We start from the raw sequence: 17,358 nt of genomic DNA, 5'->3' as shown, positions 1-17,358 counted from the left end.
AAACCACAAATCGTCAACAAAGCTCCCAGCTCAGTGGTTACATGGACAAGGGGACAGTGATGAAGGGGAGGGGCTGAGGCAAGTATGGGGACAGGCCAGGACAATGGGATTATGGTGAAGTGAGGACACTTGCCCCACCTTCTGGCAGCAGGGCCACCTGTAGCCACACTAGCTGTGTCCACTACTGGCTGGGTCTCGTAGCCAGGGTGAAGGACTCTGCTGGGGGCATAAGTCCTTTGAGGAAGGAGTGAGCCAACCACTCACCAGGCCATGGGGTCAGGGGGCTGACAGTGGAGATGCCAACTCACACAGAGGGTCCTGGGTCAGTCACCCTGGGACCCTCCCAGAGAACCCTTGGCAAACCACTGACCACACCCTGACTCCAAGTTAGGCCCCAAAGCCGAAGCCCTCAGGATCTGAAGAGCTGGACATAACTCTGAGGCCACCAGACTCCCCTGGTGTGCGACCCTGGCTCTCAACCTTGAAAGATACAATTTCTTTCACACACTGAAAGGTGTGACTGAGAATGTGGCTATGGACACAAATGGCTACAGTGGGACAAAGGAAACCTGTGGTCACCTGCGGGGACAGTCTGCAAGTCTAGGCTGCTTAGGGCTAACAGGTACAGTACCTTTGGCAGCAGTGTTGTTGGGGGACGATGCAGAGGGCCGCCTCTGTGTGAGGAAGACCCCAGGGGCCATGGGCTGTGAGGTGCGACCTGCCTGGGCCCCAGTGAAGGCACCTGCCACGGTGTACTCATGGTCAGCCAGGCTGCTGCTGTGTGCCTCGGGTGGAATCTCGGGCGAGCTGCCCTCCTGTGAGGCCTGGCTGCTGGCGGTGCTGGTGGAGGCCGTGCTGGTGGAGGCAGGGGTGGTGGAGGATGGGGTGGTGGAGGCCGAGGTGGTGCTGGCCGAGGTGGTGGAGGCCGAGGTGGTGCTGGCTGAGGTGGTGCTGGCAGAGGCAGAGGTGGAAGTGGTGTTGGGAGCCAGCTTCCTCTTGGAGTTCTTCTTCTTCCTGCTCTTCTGCTCCTCCTTTGAACAAACCATATGGCAAGTTAGCCAGCAGGGCCAGTCTGGCCTCAGACGCTGGGCTGTCAGAGCAGAGAGCAGCCCTCACAAACTTGGATCGAGGGCAAGCAGGTCCCTGTGCACAAGACCTCTCCAGTGGAGCTGAGCTGCAGTGCTATGGGAGCAGAAAGGGCTGGGCCAGTGCCTGAGGCCCTCAGAGCAGTGCTGGGGCCCAAGAAAGGACCACCATGCTTCCCTGTGTACGGTGGGGTGTCTTGGACACAGGACCAAGTAGGATGTGGCAGTAGTGCTCAGCCCCCCACCCCCATCACCCCACTCTGAGCTGCCTTGAGATTGAGTCCTAGACTATTCACTTTGGTCCTGTTAACTTCCTCAGGTGCCCAGAAGGGGTAGGGCCTGGTCTAGTTAGCACCTGAGAGTCTGAGACCCACACTTCTGAGGGAGCTGGGAACAGGGGGAGCTGAAGTGGCAAATGAGATGGACAGAGGATGGAACACCCATCTCCAGCTCTGTAAGGACAAGAGGAAAATGCCGGATCGCTAAAGACTGGGGAGGGCCCCCTGAGGAGCTGTTGGCCAGGGCTCCCCCTTCCCCCTGCACCTAGGACAACTGGCCTCACCAAGAAGACACCAGTCTGTGTCAGGGGCCCACACCACCAGTTCCCCACTTCCCCACCCCCACTGTTAAGGACTTATGGGCCTGGAGAAACAGGAGCCAGCAATATTCCAATTTTCCTCAGCCTGTGCCAGCCCCTAGCCTGGGTGGTTTTTGCACAGGATTGGACTCCCCCACTTCTCACCTGCTGGGATAGCTTGGCTGCAGCAGCTGCCAGCCCAGTCTCGATGGAGGCCACTCTGGTCCCTTCTCGAACAGGCCTGTCCTGCCTCGGCACCGATGGGCCAACCCTCGCTTTGGGAAAGAAGGTTAGCCTGCCTCAATTGGCTGCTCACCACTGTGGGCACCCCTGAGCTCCCCCGGACCCGCCCCACTCTGTCCTTCAGTCCCCTGGACACATCAAAACGTTGGAGGGTCAGTGAGAGGCTCAACAGGGTAGGGAATCCCACCTAGCAAGACAGGAGAGGGCAGGAAGGGATCACATGAAAAGCGGACAAGGCCTCCCCCCACTGGCTGCCATAATAGGGGCCAGGTGAAAAGGCGGTCCTCCTAGGACTGCTCACCAAGCAGAAACTGGGAAGAGGGTACCACAGCAGCCCACTCACAGGAGCACCTGGGCTCTAGGTCCCAGGAGGGAAGAAGGCAGATGACATCCCCTCTGAGCCATGTGTATAACCAACGTGCCCATGGTTGCCCTTTCAGGTATGAACGGAGCCTGTCCCGTCCCAGAATTACCTGTTGGGCTGTAGGGAGCATCATCTGAGGCTTTCCTCTTCTTGGACCGGGACTTGAAAACTGGGCTGTCCTCATCAGACTCCAGAGAGGGGTACACTAGAGAGGCAAGGGGAGCAAGGACTGAGCTGCTGGAACAGTTGAGTGGGGTGGGCAGTGCAGGCAGCTAGCAGACCTGGTAACCCATGTCCTTGAGGCCAGCCTCAGGTTGCAGAGTGCCAGGCATAGGGTGCTCCAGAAATTGTCTAGCCCAGGTCCCCTTTCTGTTCAGAGAGGGGCACCTGAACAGCCTCACCCACCCCAGCCTGACTACATTACCCACTAGATGCCCAGTTCTTCTCAGAACATCTCACTCTCTGCTGCTATCAGAAAACATTCATGGAGCTGGATGGCTCTGAACACCCCAGCCCTGCCTCAAGGAGTCTCTGGAGGAAGGAGCCTCACAAGGTCACTTCAAGTGAATTGCAGGCGCCACCCCCACCTCCCACACTACAGGCTGGGAACTTCAACCACCAGGACTGTGGCACCTGAACCCCCAGGACCTACTCTATGCCCAGAAAATGGAATTCACTCCACTGTCCATGAAGTCAGGGCAGGCCCCACAGTGAGGCATGAATGTGTCCACCAGGTGAGACAGGGCCAGCCTCACCGCCAGAGGGCTATCTGGGCACAGAGGTACGAACACATGGCCCTTAGACTAGCAGGATGGTGCTGAAAGCAGCCCCTACAGCATGGGAGCAGCACACTCACAACCCTGGGTTGTGGTGGGCCTGTGAGAGCAGGTTGTACCCCATGGGGACTGATGCATCTCCAGGCAGCAACTTGCTTCCAACTCCCCTCCCATGAGGCTGACAGCAGCTCCTCCAGAGCCTGGAGCCTAGAGGGGCTGTGCTGGGGATTAAGGGGCCACAGACCCTGGGAGGAGACCTATGACCCAACCACCAACTCACTGCCCACCACAGACACAGGCTACAGAGCTATCCTGGACCTATTGCTCCATCTACACATAGACAGGGTAGACGCAGCCTCAGTGCACCTCCTAGTATAAAACAGGGGACAGTTGGCAGGTCCTCAAAAGACAAAATAAGCTATAACCTTCGACCCATCAATGTCCTTCCCATGTATCACCTGGGGACACTGCAGACACAAGCTACACAAACCCCTTGCACACCAACATTCAAAGCAGCACCGTTCACAATCACCAAAAGGTGGAAGCCCCCAAAGCGTCCATGGGTGGATGAAGGGATAAGCAATATAGTATGTCCATACTGTATAATATTATTCAGCCACAAAATGAAGTGCTGACACATGCTACAATGTGGAGGACCCCTGGTGAGTATGCTAATAAAAGAAGCCAGACATGAAGGCCCAAGCATTGTTAGATACTGTGAATAAGACATATCCAGGATATCTGGAAGACAGTAAACCAGTGGTTACCAGGGGCTGGGAGCTGGGGGAATTGGGCTTCTTCCAGGCATGGTAACCTGTTTTCAAATTGGCTGCAGTGATGGTGACATACTCTCTAAATATACTAAACACCACTGAGCAGCCCACTTTTAAAAGGCAATGTCTATGGTCTGTGGATTATCTCCGATAAGAAAGGGCCAGCTCCACTGTCAAAGCTCTCCCTGCAGTGGTGCTCACCATAGTCTGAGTCCTTGAAGCAGGCATCCAGGTGGTCCTGTTCCTCCTCATAATCATCCAGGTCCATGCTGTTCTTGGCCGCCCTCTTCAGCAGCCTCTTGCCTGTGCTCTTGCTGCCGGCCCCATTCTTCCGGGTGCTGTGGGCCGACACTGAGCTGCCCTTGGCCTGGCCAGTGCCCCACGTGGTCTGCAGGCAGGAGTCGGAGGCCTGCAGGTTGGCCATGGATAGCATTCCCTGAATGGCTTCCTGCGTGCTGGGGGAGGCTGGGGGCTGGCTGGAGGCACAGAGAGACAGGCACTCAGACCTGGCCCATGGCCCACAGCCCACACATCCTCTCGTCCAGTGATCAGCAGAGGATGTGGGAGGATGGATGGTGGTGGCTGATGACTTCCCCATGGAAATGGCCATCCTACCCTCTGCCCCTACCCTCAGAGAGAGGCCTAGAGAAGAAACACATGGAAGGGAAGTGAAAGGAAGGGTGGAGGGGCAGAGGGAGGTTGTTGGCAGACAGAGGCCCCAAGCCCTCCTCCACTCTAATTGGTTCTATAAACCTGCGTCCCCCCTGCCGCTCCCCCACCATGGACCCCTGCCCAAAACCACAGGCCAGGTGCTCCTCCCCCAGCATCCTCAAGGGCATCCTTCAAACCAGCACACTGACATGGGGGTACCACAGCACTCTTGCTCCCATGGCCCATGTTTTTCCAGGGGACTCACGCTCTCTCCATGACTGGCTGGCACCTGCAGCTACTGTATATCTACACCCAAATCTACACTTGATCCTATAAATACATCCAACCTATACCCACATCCTCACCTGTAACTGTATGTACACCTAGACCTATGCCCACACCTACATTTACACTGTCAGCCCACACCCACACCCCCCCCATCTGTACCTCTATCTACATACCCCCTGCACCTACATCTACCCCCTACCTGCACCTGCATCTACACCCCTACTTACACCTGCATCTGCACCACCACCTGGCCTGTACCTACATCTCACCTCACAGCCAGAGTTTAGTCCCTTTCAGCCCCAAGATGCCCAGGCTGAAATGAGGTGACTTCTCAATGCCACCTTCCCCTCACTGACCTCACCCTGCTGCCCTCCAGCTCTCGGCAGTGCTGCTCCTCAGAAATGGCTTGAGTTTTCCTGTCTATGTCCTTGTCCCCTGCTCCATGCTTTAGCCCCTGCTGTCTTCCCTGGCTGCACTGGCTCCCCTCCCTCCTGAAGGACCTCTAGCTTCTGAAACACCTAGTACAGCCAGCACCACTGCCTGACACCCCATTATGTGCTGTCCTTATTCTGGAAGGGGCAGATGGGCAGCACCTTCCCACAGAGCCAGGTCCAGAGAAATCTGAACAGTGGGCCCCTCTAGTCTGAGTCCTGAATTTCTCCAGTAGCTTTCCTCCCCTCCTTGTTGCTATGAACCCTCCCATGGGCTTCTGCCCAGCCTCCTCAAATTGGGAATGGGGACCTTCTCTGCTCCATGCCCTCCTCCTGCCCCACAGCCTATCCATGCCCCAGCCCACATCTCTCACAGCCAGTACCCCTAGGGTACAGGTGGCAAACAGAAGGCCCGAGGACCAAATCTGGCCCTCCGCCTTGTTTTATCCGGTCCAGCATCTTGTTTCTAACCGCAGCAGCCCCGAGCTCCTTGCCCCTAGTTAAGGAGTAGTTATATTTATACAGTCCTAAAATTACATTCGGCCCTTTGAAGGCAACCACGAGGCTGATGGTGGCCCCCAGTGAAATGAATTTGACAATCCTGTCCTAAGGATTCTGTGTATCAGAATCCCTGGGTAGCTTATAAATGCCAATACCCAGGTCCTATTCAGAGATTCTGCACTGGCCTGGGCCCTGGGTACCCCTGCAGCCAGCACAAAGGGATCTTCCCTGCTCATCCCCCCAATTCCCACAAGGCATAGTGTGCCCAGCTAGGCAGCTCCCAGGGGGCCTGGCCCAGTGGGGCATCTCCCTTCAGGGCCATTTCTAGCCACCACCCAGGACAGGACAGCTTACCCAGCCATACCTCTCACTGCATCAGAGCCCGGTGGGGGCAGGTGACTCTCCCTCTGCTCCCTGGGACTCTGGGAGGCAGGGCCAGGAGGCTGGCATGGGGTTGGGAGAACCACAGCCCGGCTTTTCCTTCCTCCTGTCAAAGCCCTGGGAGTCCCAGGAAGAGGTAGCAGGACTCCCATTCTATGTGTCTGATGTAGAGATCCCCTCTTGCCCATCCCATGTGCTCCCCAACCAGAGTACAAACCTGCCTCAAGGGTGCCATGACCTCAATGTAGCACTGGAAAGTGCTTGTCCACATGACTTCACTGAGGGCTCTGCATCATCCTCTCTTACACTGCCCCCTTCCCACTCGCACCTCCACTTCCAAGAAGTATTTGAAGCACATTTAATAAGAGCATTAAAACAAGAAGGGGTCAGGAGTTCCTGCTCAGAAATGCCCCACCCAAGCAACAGTAGATCAAAGTGTTTGGGGGTTCACTGGAACCAAATGGGACTGCATTCCTAAGCCACAAACAATGGGAAAATCAAGTATAGTCAGAAGACGCTGGTTCTTTCAGAACCCCCAGACAGACCCTCTATCTGCCCCAGTATCCATGGCCCCAGCACTGGCCCCACAGCCCCATGACCTGCCCCATCCACAAAGCATCAGCAAAGGGCTGACCAGACCCTGTCAGGGGCATCCAGCATTTGGCAGTATCTCTGCTATACCATCATCACTGATGCTCTCTGAAGCAGGGACAGTTCTCCAGTCCAGCATGGGAGCTAGCAAGCCCAAAACTGGCCCTCTACTCTCTGCACCAGGCTCTTGTAGAGTGTGCATATGACTCAGCCCTACCCAGCCTCAGACCATACAGACACCAGGCTTCCATAGAGGACAGGAAGGTAGGGACTAGGACACCCATCTTGAGGGTCCCCTAGAAGCCAGCCACCTACCCATACCAACTGAATCTTGAGGTCCAACTCAGCTGCAACCCAAGAGGGGGGGCCATGGAGCCCAGGGCCACTGTCTGGGGCTGCTGTCTGTCCACACCAGGGTTAGATTAAGGAGCAAAGTCTAACCAGTGTACTTGGAAAGTAATACCTTAATCCTCCAATTATCATATCAAAATTCTCTCCATTCCCCCTAGCAGTAAACACTAAGCAAACCATCCACAAGAAATTAACATATTTTCCTCCATTTTCTTCAGCTGTTTTTTTCCAAATAGCAAGTACTTAAAACAGAGCAAATGGACCATCAAAAACTGACCTATGCTCCAAATGGGAGACTCCAGAGAGGAATTGCTTGTGGCAGGCTGAGAGGGGTGCAGCCCGGTAGGCACTTGTGCAGTGTGTGGGTGTAGGAGGGAAACTTGTATGTGCCCGCCTACAGAGCAGTCAGCAGCATATCCACACACCAGTGGCCCTCCTTGAGGTGGGCCTGTCCAGGTTAGTCAGGAGCCCAAGCTGGAGCTCCTGTGTTCCCAGGTCCATGTGAATCCTGGGCACCTGCTTATCTGTCCTCCTCCCAAGAGCCTCTTCCTGGACCTTGCAGGAGCCCAGGATGTCTAGGGCTCCACTCCTGGGTCTGAGTGTCAACCAGTTACTGAGGTGTTGGTCAGTCACTGCTCCTCAGAAAAAGGTACCCCAAAGGGGCATGGAGCCGACCCTGGGCACTGGCGCCCTCCAGGATAGGGGCTCACAGCCAGGCTTTTCCTCCTGGCCAAGGGCCAGGGCACTCTGCAGTGAGTGGCTTAGGTTTTACACCCACAGAAACCACTTAAAGCTGCCCAGGGAATCTGCATCCACTCCCACGAGAGGACGTAACACTACACAAAAAATAGTAATTTGTGAATGAAAATGGCCATTTGATTAGCAAGAGCCCTTTTAATAAAGCCCTAACCTGCCTCCTGAGAGTCCCTCTGTCTAAGATGGGCCTCACATGTGGCCTCCATGGACTCATGCAGCCCTGGGACCTCAATGCTGGAAACACAAACTCGGAGGCAAAGGGGAATGTGTGGAGGGCACATCTGGTGGGGCAGAGAGGGCACCACGCAGGTCAAATGGGCCCTACCTTCCTCAGGCCAAGTCATTCTGGACAGGAAGTCACCACTCTGCATGATTGACCTGCCTAGCCCCCTCCGCTTGGGCTCTGTCATCAGGCAGACAGAGACTGGCTGCCCCACTAGCAGTGTGGCCTCCAGTGAGCTGTCTGGGCCTCAGCTTCCTCATGTATGCAGCAGGAGTCTGCTGCTGTCTTGAGTACTAGAAGGGGAGCCACCCCCGTGGTGACTAAGGTCCCGTGTGGGAGGCTGCAAGGGGCACAGGCCCCAACTCCTCAGTTCTCTGTTGGTGGTACTTGTAGCAATTCCATGTAAAAAAATTTTTTGGCCGAATGCTTAAAAACAAAATTTAACTGGGACTGAGAGAGAAACAAGCCCCAGCCCTTCATCTAATGCAAAGCTTAGATTAATCCATTTTTCTTGAATTAGGGAATTGAACTCATCAGGCCTGGGCAGGGAGGGCCACTTGACCTGGGATGAGCCCACAGACCTTGACCATGTCCGCCCAGAATCTTGGAGCCTCCAAGTCAGAACAGCATCCACACCCATGTGAGGGAGCTCCTGACCCAGCTGAACAGGTTGCACATCTGGTCTCGAGAATAGTCTGCCCTCCCTCCACCCCCATTAATGCCAATCCAGTCCCTCAGGGTGCGTAAAGTCCATGTGCTCTGGAGTCACTGTCTCCTGTGCTTTGGGGTGATGTTTCTGCACAGAAAGAAGCTCTGGGTCCCAGAAAGACTCATCAACTGTCCTTGATTTGCATATGGGGTGCACACCATGGAAATTTTCTTACGTTATTTTTATAGCATTTGGGAAGTGACAAAAAAGAGATAGCTGGATGTCCTGGCCTGGAGCAGCCCTGACACCTGGCATGTGCCTGGCCTGGCACTGTTTCCCCACAGGGCCCCCTCAAGTTCTCCTGCCACGGCCCCCACCCAAAGTCACCCTTCAACTGCCTTCCTGTCCAGGTATCTGGAACTATAGAGGGCAGTAGCCTCTGCCCCTTAGAGCTCTGTGCCCTCAATTAGAACATCTGCAGACATGCAGGACCTTCATGGTCAGCAAACACCCACCTCTCTGACTGTCTGGAACCACCTCTGCCAGGCAGGGGCCCTATTCTGGCTACCTGGCCCCTGGGACATGGGCCCTCAGAGCACCTTGCATGCAAACTGCCATGGGCAACAGAGCCCCACTTCAAATACCTACATAGCCCATGTGGAAGCACCCACACCCCCTGGTCACCCCTGGGTGCAGACCTACCTGTTGGGGTTGTAGTCAAGTGCGCCCACCTCCTCGCTGGCCTGCAGCAGGTCCAGGATGCCTGCGGCTGAGCCCCCGCCATCCTTCTTCACTCTGGCATTACGGGTCGGCTTGGTGTCCGTGTCAATTTGAAGGGAGCCCTCATCTGAAGAGTCATCGCTCGGCTGTGGGGATAGGGAGCCAATCAGAACAGAGCTGGGGAGAGGGACAGCACTACTATTCCCCTTGACAAGAAAAAGGTTTTAAAAAATTTCAAGAGCCTGTCCTGTCATGAGCACATGAGGCTGGCTGTCCAGACACTCCCTGGTGTGGGTGCTGGAGCTTTCCACTAGGATCATGGAGCCCCGTCTGCAAATTATAGAGCACCATCATTCCTAGCACTGTTTCTCAGAGGCACTCTGGTCCCTAGGACCTTATACCAGAGGCCCAATATTGAACACAGGTACAAAGGAGCCAGTGTGGTCAGGTGAGGAACAGGCAGGAAGACATCCACACCAAGGGCCCCATGTAATAGCCCCTGGCGGGTGACTCCAAGGGGACATCCTAGGGCTCCCCAGGCAGCATGTGACCCTCATGGAGGCCCCCAGTCTCACAGGAGACAGCAAACATGTCCTGGTTGGACAAAGCCTAATAGGTTTTCTAACTTAATCCCCCAGCAGGCCCAACCCCACTTTCCCCCGTACCTTGTCCTCAGCATCGAGGAGATGCATTATCATCATGGCAGGTCTAGCTGGGCACTCCCGAGGTCCCACCACTTACATAGACCTACAGACTCTCCACACCCTGCACCAGTTTTTGTCTCTCCTGTTCTGGGCCTTGGGCTCATATCCACACTCTGGAGCCCAGCCTGGCCTCCCCATAAAAACTCCAAGAAAAGGGTGGGGCACAAAGATGCCCCTTTGCACTCCAAGCAGTAAGCATATAGGCCACAGTCTCAGGAACTCAGATAAACAGTGCTCACCTTGTAGAGTGCCGAGTCCAGCTTTGGCTTCATAACAGGTGTGGGCAGTGGCTCCTTCTTGTCTAGTAAGACTGAGACCAGAGCAGATAGGAGTTGGCGGTGGCTTTGGGAAGTCGGCCCCAGCCAGCCATGCCCGACACCTGCCCGTTCCAGGATGGCCCTACAGGGCTGGGTCTGCCCCTCCTCACATCCCCCAAACTCACAGGACAAGTCCCTCTTCGGGGCGTTTTTCTTCCTCCTGATGGGGAACTCGTCAATCTTGAGCTCTCCGTCATCTGACACGTACTCATACTCATCCCGAATGGGCTGGGGCTTGTCCTCCTTGAAGTTCTGCAAGGCCCCAAACACCCCTGGGCTCGGCTGCGGTTTGAGGGCCTTGGAGCTGGAACAGAAGTGGGCTGGTCAGTGGGGGTCCACATGGCCTGGCCAGTGCCCTCAGCACCCTGCCACAGGCCTCAGAGAATCAGAAGTCAGTGTGAACACATCCCAATCCCATGGCTTCCTCCCAGATGCCACGGACCCAGGTGAAGACAGTACACAGCCCATGAGGTGGGGGCCCAGCCTTCTTCCCCAGTGCAAGGCCCCTACCTGGGCTGTTTCAGGGTGTGCCCTCATTGCCCCACCCTGGCCACTGGACCAGCATGGTTTTCCTTTGGGCTGCCCCAATGTTTCGGCTATGGTCTCCCCATTGACTCAGGCCTGGGCACATGCTCAGCAGTGGGGCCAGGAGGCTGGGGCAGAAATGTCTGCAATTCCCAGGGTACAGGACCAATTCCCAACCACAGAAAACAGAGGCTGACCATCAGCCTGCTGGGTGTGGGTATGAGCCAGATAACACGACATACAACACACACACACTCCATATATATACACACAGATGTATGTGGTTACAGAGTCATGACTACCTTTCACTCCTCTATCTCTAAACTCTCTGCAGCACAGTGGGTCATAGAGTTTATGACATTTAAAAGCTCTCCAGGAGCCCAGGAGCATCAACAATGTGCTCAGAGCCATAAAGGCAGGGCAACAGGGCCCTGCAGACCAGATCCATAGCACCTGCTCGATGAGAATCCTCAGCACATCGCCAGAGTTCCTTAGAATAATGGGCCTGCAAAACAAGCCTAGTCATCAGATGCTGGCCTGCCTCATTCCTCCACCACCTGGAAGTAGCCTTTTTCTCCCATTTCACAGATGGGGAAACAGGCCCACTACAGAAAAGTTGCCCCATTTCCACTGGGATGTATCTGTTTCCTGGCTTTAGGGCACCCAACTTGGACTTCTGACTCAGCAAGCAACTTGTGGGACCATTGCCAGTGAGAGCCTTCTCAGTGGGCGTGAGACCACAACCCTTACACCTCGCACTGGGCAGAGCCACCACACTGGTCAGCTGATACAGACCTGTTCCACAGTCCGGCACCCAGACACATCAGCGATCTCTCTCTCTCTCTCTCTCTGTCTCTCTGTCTCTGTCTCTGTCTCTGTCTCTGTCTCTCTCTCTCTCACACACACACACACACACACACACACACACACACACCCCTCCCAGGCTGGGCATCCCAATGTCTCAGCTCAGTTCCATCACCTCTGGGAAGCCCTCCCGACTCCTTCGGACATACAAGGACCCATGATTCCTGTTACAGTCATATTTTAGGTGGATTTGAGAGTACAGCGTTCACACTGACCCTAGGTCCTCACCACTGGCTTCTGGGCTCTAAGGCCAGGGCTCTGACCGCTGTACATCCTCTGTGACAACCCAGGATAGTCACTTGGCTTACATCCACCCAATCATGCTCTCCCCATCCCTGCTACCACACACTGCTGCCTGCCCTCCCCCTGCCCCGCACGCACACACGTGCATGCACACACACACACAAGCAAGCTATTGACTTAGGAGGTAGAGAAGGGATCTGCCTAGTGTGGCTCCCACAAGGGACATTCCTAGTGATGTCAGCCTAGTGATGGGGGGGGCCTTCACCCCCAGGAGATGGTGTGTATGTGATGTGTTTGGGGGGTGGTGAGTATGGTATGTGTATGTGACTGTGATGCAAGTGGGACGAACCCCTCCTGTCATGAGCATCACATACCCCAGAAGTTTCTTGTTGGAGAAGGAAAATGAGAATTTGGTGTCCTTGTTCCCTGATGTAGGAGGCTTCTCCAACTTCTGCTCTTCCTCCATCTTCAACAGAGAGTCAGGTTTGCTGTTCTGAAAAGCAAATCCAGGACCATCCTTAAGTCCCACACAGAATGTCAGTGGGCAGAGGCAACAGAACCAGCCAGCCTCCTCCCTCTGAACATGTCATCCAGGTCTCCGTGGGCCTATAGGACCTGCCCTCAGACACTGCTCTGGGAGTGTGAGCTCAAGCCAGGGCTGGGTGGAAGAGGGTATTGCCATCAGTCAACTTAAAGGGCAACAAACTCAGCCTTTTAGGCCAGGGTGCTCCCACAACACCATAGGAGGTGGCCCCCTCCAAGGCCACACACATACCCAGACCTTCACAGCACCACCTACTGGGGACAGGTGGACACACGCTTGCATGTGCCCTACAAGAACACACACACAGCTGCATAGGTGTGTACCTCTCCTCATAACACCAAGCCTACACATGCCCCACACACCACCTCTCTCATGAATGCAGCCTTCCCTGAAAGTAGACTCATCTACCAGCATGCACATGCAAACGCATAGGTGCAGAGTACACCCATAAGCACACATCTCACCTTGTACTTCCACTTGGCCTCCGACTTGCTCTTAGTTTGCTCTCGGATTTCCATTCTGTCCATATCGTTCTGTGAGCTGATCACCTCCTTGTTAGGCACACTCAGGACACTCTTTGTGGCCTGGAAAACAGCAGCCATGACCCAATGGGGGACATGGGAGGGCAGCGGGGCTACCTCAGGCCACAGGACAAAATAAGAGCCACAGAGACCCTCTCTCTTTCTGGCCCATGTTAGCCATCTACCCACCCACCCATCCACCATCCACTAACCCACTACCCATCTACACACCAATTCCTCTCTACCATACATTCACCATACACCCACCTATCCTCCCACCTACTCACCCATCAATCTACCCTCATTCCAGCCTCCATTCCTCCCTCCCTCTTTCCTTCCTTCCATCCATCTATCTATTCATTCATCTATCTACCCTCTTCACCTTGAGGAAGGGAAAACCAGTATACCCCACTGCAGCCCTGCAATACTGGCCATGGTGGTCGCTGACCTCCTGGAAGCTTAACAGCCTCCCACTAGCAACAAATCACTCAACAAGCCCTAGTCTCAGAAACACATGGCCCCTGAAGCCCATATTTAAGACTGTCTGATTACACTGGTGGTTCCTCAGGGTCAGGTCCACCTCTCTCACTACCAACAGGGACTCAGGTCACCCAGGCAACCTGGCCCCATTGCTGGGCCCCTCCTGCCTCTCCACTGCCCTCCACTTTGTGCCTAACCCTCCTTCAGATCCCAGCCAATGCCTGGGCCACAGGGAAATTCAGCCATTTTATCCCCCAGGTGACCCTCTGTGTTGCCACCCTGTCCCAGCACAGACATGGCTGCCTTCCTCGTGAGGGCCTCTCTGAAACTGCCCACCATTGCAAGCTTGGGGCAGAACCCATCTGCCCTGGATCTCTAGTATAAGAACATGGCAACCCAGCTCCACCCCACAGTCCTGTCCCCTAGAGGTATCTGCAAGCACACTGACTACAGGTGGGGAGATCAAGGCCACCCACCTTGCTCTTCTTGGGCGGCTCGATCTTGGTCAGTGCCTCCTTGGTGTGGGCCTCCAACAGGTCCAGGTTGGGGATGGTAGGCGAGGCTGATCCCCTACTCTTCTTCCCTTTCTTCTTGCCCCCATCCTTGAGCTTCAGTGATTTGGGGGACTTCAGGGACTTGGGGGGCTTTGGGGGTTTGGGGACTTTGGATGGCTTGGGCATCTTCATGGTTTTGGGAGTCTTTTTTTTGGACACTTTCTCCAGAAAGGACCGAGGAGGGCTGGCCTCAATGGGGGATGGGGGCTCTTCCTTTTCTCGGTCCCCAAAACAGACCTCATTTGAGGAGATGGCCGCAGTCACTTCTGGTCTGGTGGCCTTGGAGGCATTCTGGGGAAAGGAGAGAAAGAAGTAACCAACCACTTCCTGCCAGAAGGGGCTCATGGCTTCAGGCCGTGGCAGACATCCAAGCAGAAAAGGAGCATCCAAATACAACACTGTGTGACACAGACACATCCAATTATATAATCCTGTGACATGTTATCCTATCTGTGTCATATACTCCTATCCATCTATACCATTCAAGTGACACAGCACATCCATCTACATTATCCATATGGCATGGGCAAATCCTTCTACACTATCTGTGTGACACACTTTTATCTGCCTACACCATTGTTGACATGTTCACATCTATACTACATCAGATGTGTGAGACAATCACATCCGTCTATACTATCCATGTGACATGGGTACACCTATCCTACATCATTCACCTGTTAAACACCCATATCCTTCTATACCACCCATGTGACACAGACACACCCATCTACACCATTGTGTGGCATGCTCACATCTGTCACCATCTGTGTGACATGCCCATACCTGCCTATACCATCTATGAGCCATGGCCACATTCATCTACATTATCAGCCACTTGATCCCTCTACCTCCTTGGTGGGTACTGCTGAAGGGGCTGTAATCATCCTCTCCCATCCCCATGAGGAGCCCCCATTCGATCTCTCACTCCTTAAACTCCTGCCAGGAGATGGCGGCCTGCCACAGGAACCTAAGAGTCTGAGCCCACATCTTGCAGGTGGTCCATATGGCCATCCCTGGAGGCAGCTCTGGGAGGGCCAGAGAAGACAGAGGGCTCCCACAAACACGGTCAGTGGGCCTTGGCAGTCAGCCCTACCTCACTGAGCCGGATCTCTTTGGCGAGGTCTTTGATGAGCTGTGAGGGTTTGAAGTGCTCTGGGAGCTCGTCTTCATGCTCTGCCAAAGCCTGTGGGACAGCCATGCACAGGGTGAACAAGTCAGCCACTGAGTCTGGGTGAGGATGCCCATACTCTGTGCCATGTCCAACACCACTTCTCCTCCTACCCACAAGGACCCAAGCATGCTCAGCCTCTCTGATTCCTGACTAACCTTCTCTTTCCCTCCAGGCCCTGCCCTGTCTACTGACCTAGGACCCACTGCTACCCAGACAGACTTAGGGCAGAGGTTGCCACGGGCATGGAGTAGTTACATGGAGCTCTGGAGAAATTAGCCCACTCCAGCCAGACATTGCCCTGACAAGAAAGCTCTACCATGACCCCACTCAATAAATGGAGAAACTGAGTCTTAGAGAGGACAAGGTACCCAAAGCTACCGCCAGCTATGGAGTGAATGTGGGCTCTGTTCTTCCTAAGCACAAGGTTGCTCCTCCTGGACCCCTAGGTGAAATGAAGTGAAAGGGACACCCTGCACTGCTCACTCCAAGCCTTGAGGCCAGAAGACAGCACTGGGAGGGTACTGGTCAGCCCACTCCACCAGGCCCATTCATGAGAGAGGCAGGAAGCACACATGTGTTCCCCTCCTGGCCCCAACCCTGAAAGCCTCCTACAGGGCCTGCTCAGACAGTGCTGGCTCCCCTGATTGGGACACTGTCCCAGAGAGTGACTGAGGCTGATCGGGCCCCTCCCCTCTCTCTGTACCAATAATTCAGGCAAAATGTCAAGGGAAGTCTGAAGTTGCTCTCTGGGGCCTCCATGGGAAAAACATGGCTGCTTGGGTGGGTGCTAGTGAAGGTGTGAGTGCTCACCTGCAGGGGCTGTGGGGGAAAGGACAGTGTCACTGCAGGGGACACGAGAGGGGCACGGCACAGTGCTACTAGGGAGACGGGAGGGGCACAGGATAGTGCTACTGTGGGGGGAGGAAGGGGTCACAGGGGGAAGGGCCTGCCCTTGTCACAGGGCAAAGCCAGGTCAAGCTGATGTCTAGGCCAGGAAAGGCTGAGAGGGCATCTAAGCTCTCCTGTCCAGAGCCCAATAATTAGTCATCAAGCCAGTAAGCTGCTCAGTCTTCCTGCTCCCTGACCACTAGAGGTTCACTCAGTGAGTCTCTACCACCAGCCTGCCTCCCACTTAATCTCCAGGCCACTCAGGCCCTACCCTTTAGGCCAAGCTCCAGGATGAAGGGCTCTCCTGCTTCCACACACGCCCCCCACCCCCTGCCCTGCTACCCTGACCCAGGTGTCTGACCTGGGCTGGTGACACCCACCTGCTCTTCAAATACTAATTCCCATGAAAAGAAGGACAAACCCTGGAATGCTTACCACCTGCCATCACCCAGGTTACACCTGGCATGCTTTCCTACCTGCTTTTTTGTCCATGATCTGAAAGCACCGTTGAGAATTTTAGCTCCTTGAACTAAATGAGGGGGCAGCTGCTTCCCAGATTTGTGAGAACCTTGGGAGAGACAGAAAGGTTTCCTCAAGTGGGTGCCCACCCATCCTCACCCACCCCGACAGGCAACTTCACAACTAGGGTGGGGTAGAGGGTAGGAATGGAGAGACTGCTCAGGGCTAGACTTTCCAGAGGCCTCCACCCACTGCCACCTGCTCAACTGCCAACGGTTCCTCTTGGAACCTGGTGGACACCTGTCCAGACAGAACTGGCCCTGCTATCATCCATGCTCCAGGCCTCCCACACAAGTGGCCTGGCTCCCCCTCTGCCCGGTCCCTGGACCACCTCAGCAAGGGGTCAGGGTGGTGCTCCACACCAACCATCCCTAGGTGCTTTTTGATTCCCACCCTCACGTCACCCATGCACAGCTGAGGGACTCTGGGGAGAGAGGTCTGGTTCCTCTTGGGGCCCATCTCAAAGACGCCCTTGGGGGCCAAGGCCAGCCCTGTAGAAAAGGGACAGAGTATTTGCCGCCTCTGCTGGAGAGCTCTGACACTACCAGGTAACCAAGTTTGCCTGGCAGGAGGTAGCTCCCTGGGTCTTCTTAGCCCCAAAGAGCTATGCTGTCACCCTTCCCAGAGGAGGACCTGAAGCAGAGTGTGGCTGGGCTGCCCCAGTA

At 55.1% G+C, this 17,358-nt stretch overlaps 1 protein-coding gene across 2 annotated transcripts in view; it reads right to left on the bottom strand.

Annotated features, from left to right (window-relative positions):
- Positions 1-17,358, bottom strand: part of PHF2 (PHD finger protein 2) — an 82,690-nt gene that overhangs the window by 2,097 nt on the left and 63,235 nt on the right. For both annotated transcript variants that reach the window (XM_036021463.1, XM_028531527.2), the window contains exons 10-21: positions 16,651-16,742; positions 15,209-15,298; positions 14,035-14,403; positions 13,022-13,141; positions 12,388-12,506; positions 10,507-10,685; positions 10,304-10,374; positions 9,343-9,506; positions 4,020-4,294; positions 2,379-2,474; positions 1,828-1,937; positions 632-1,031 (exon numbers count right to left, since the gene is read on the bottom strand). In XM_036021463.1, coding sequence (XP_035877356.1) covers positions 632-1,031; positions 1,828-1,937; positions 2,379-2,474; positions 4,020-4,294; positions 9,343-9,506; positions 10,304-10,374; positions 10,507-10,685; positions 12,388-12,506; positions 13,022-13,141; positions 14,035-14,403; positions 15,209-15,298; positions 16,651-16,742 — 2,085 coding nt within the window. The remainder of the gene's footprint in view (positions 1-631; positions 1,032-1,827; positions 1,938-2,378; positions 2,475-4,019; positions 4,295-9,342; positions 9,507-10,303; positions 10,375-10,506; positions 10,686-12,387; positions 12,507-13,021; positions 13,142-14,034; positions 14,404-15,208; positions 15,299-16,650; positions 16,743-17,358) is intronic.

Source organism: Phyllostomus discolor, chromosome 3 (genome assembly GCF_004126475.2).
Source record: "Phyllostomus discolor isolate MPI-MPIP mPhyDis1 chromosome 3, mPhyDis1.pri.v3, whole genome shotgun sequence".
In the NCBI taxonomy this organism is placed as follows: Eukaryota; Metazoa; Chordata; class Mammalia; order Chiroptera; family Phyllostomidae; genus Phyllostomus; species Phyllostomus discolor.
Note: the sequence above shows the minus strand (reverse complement) of the source record. Positions and strands in the feature narration are given on the sequence as shown.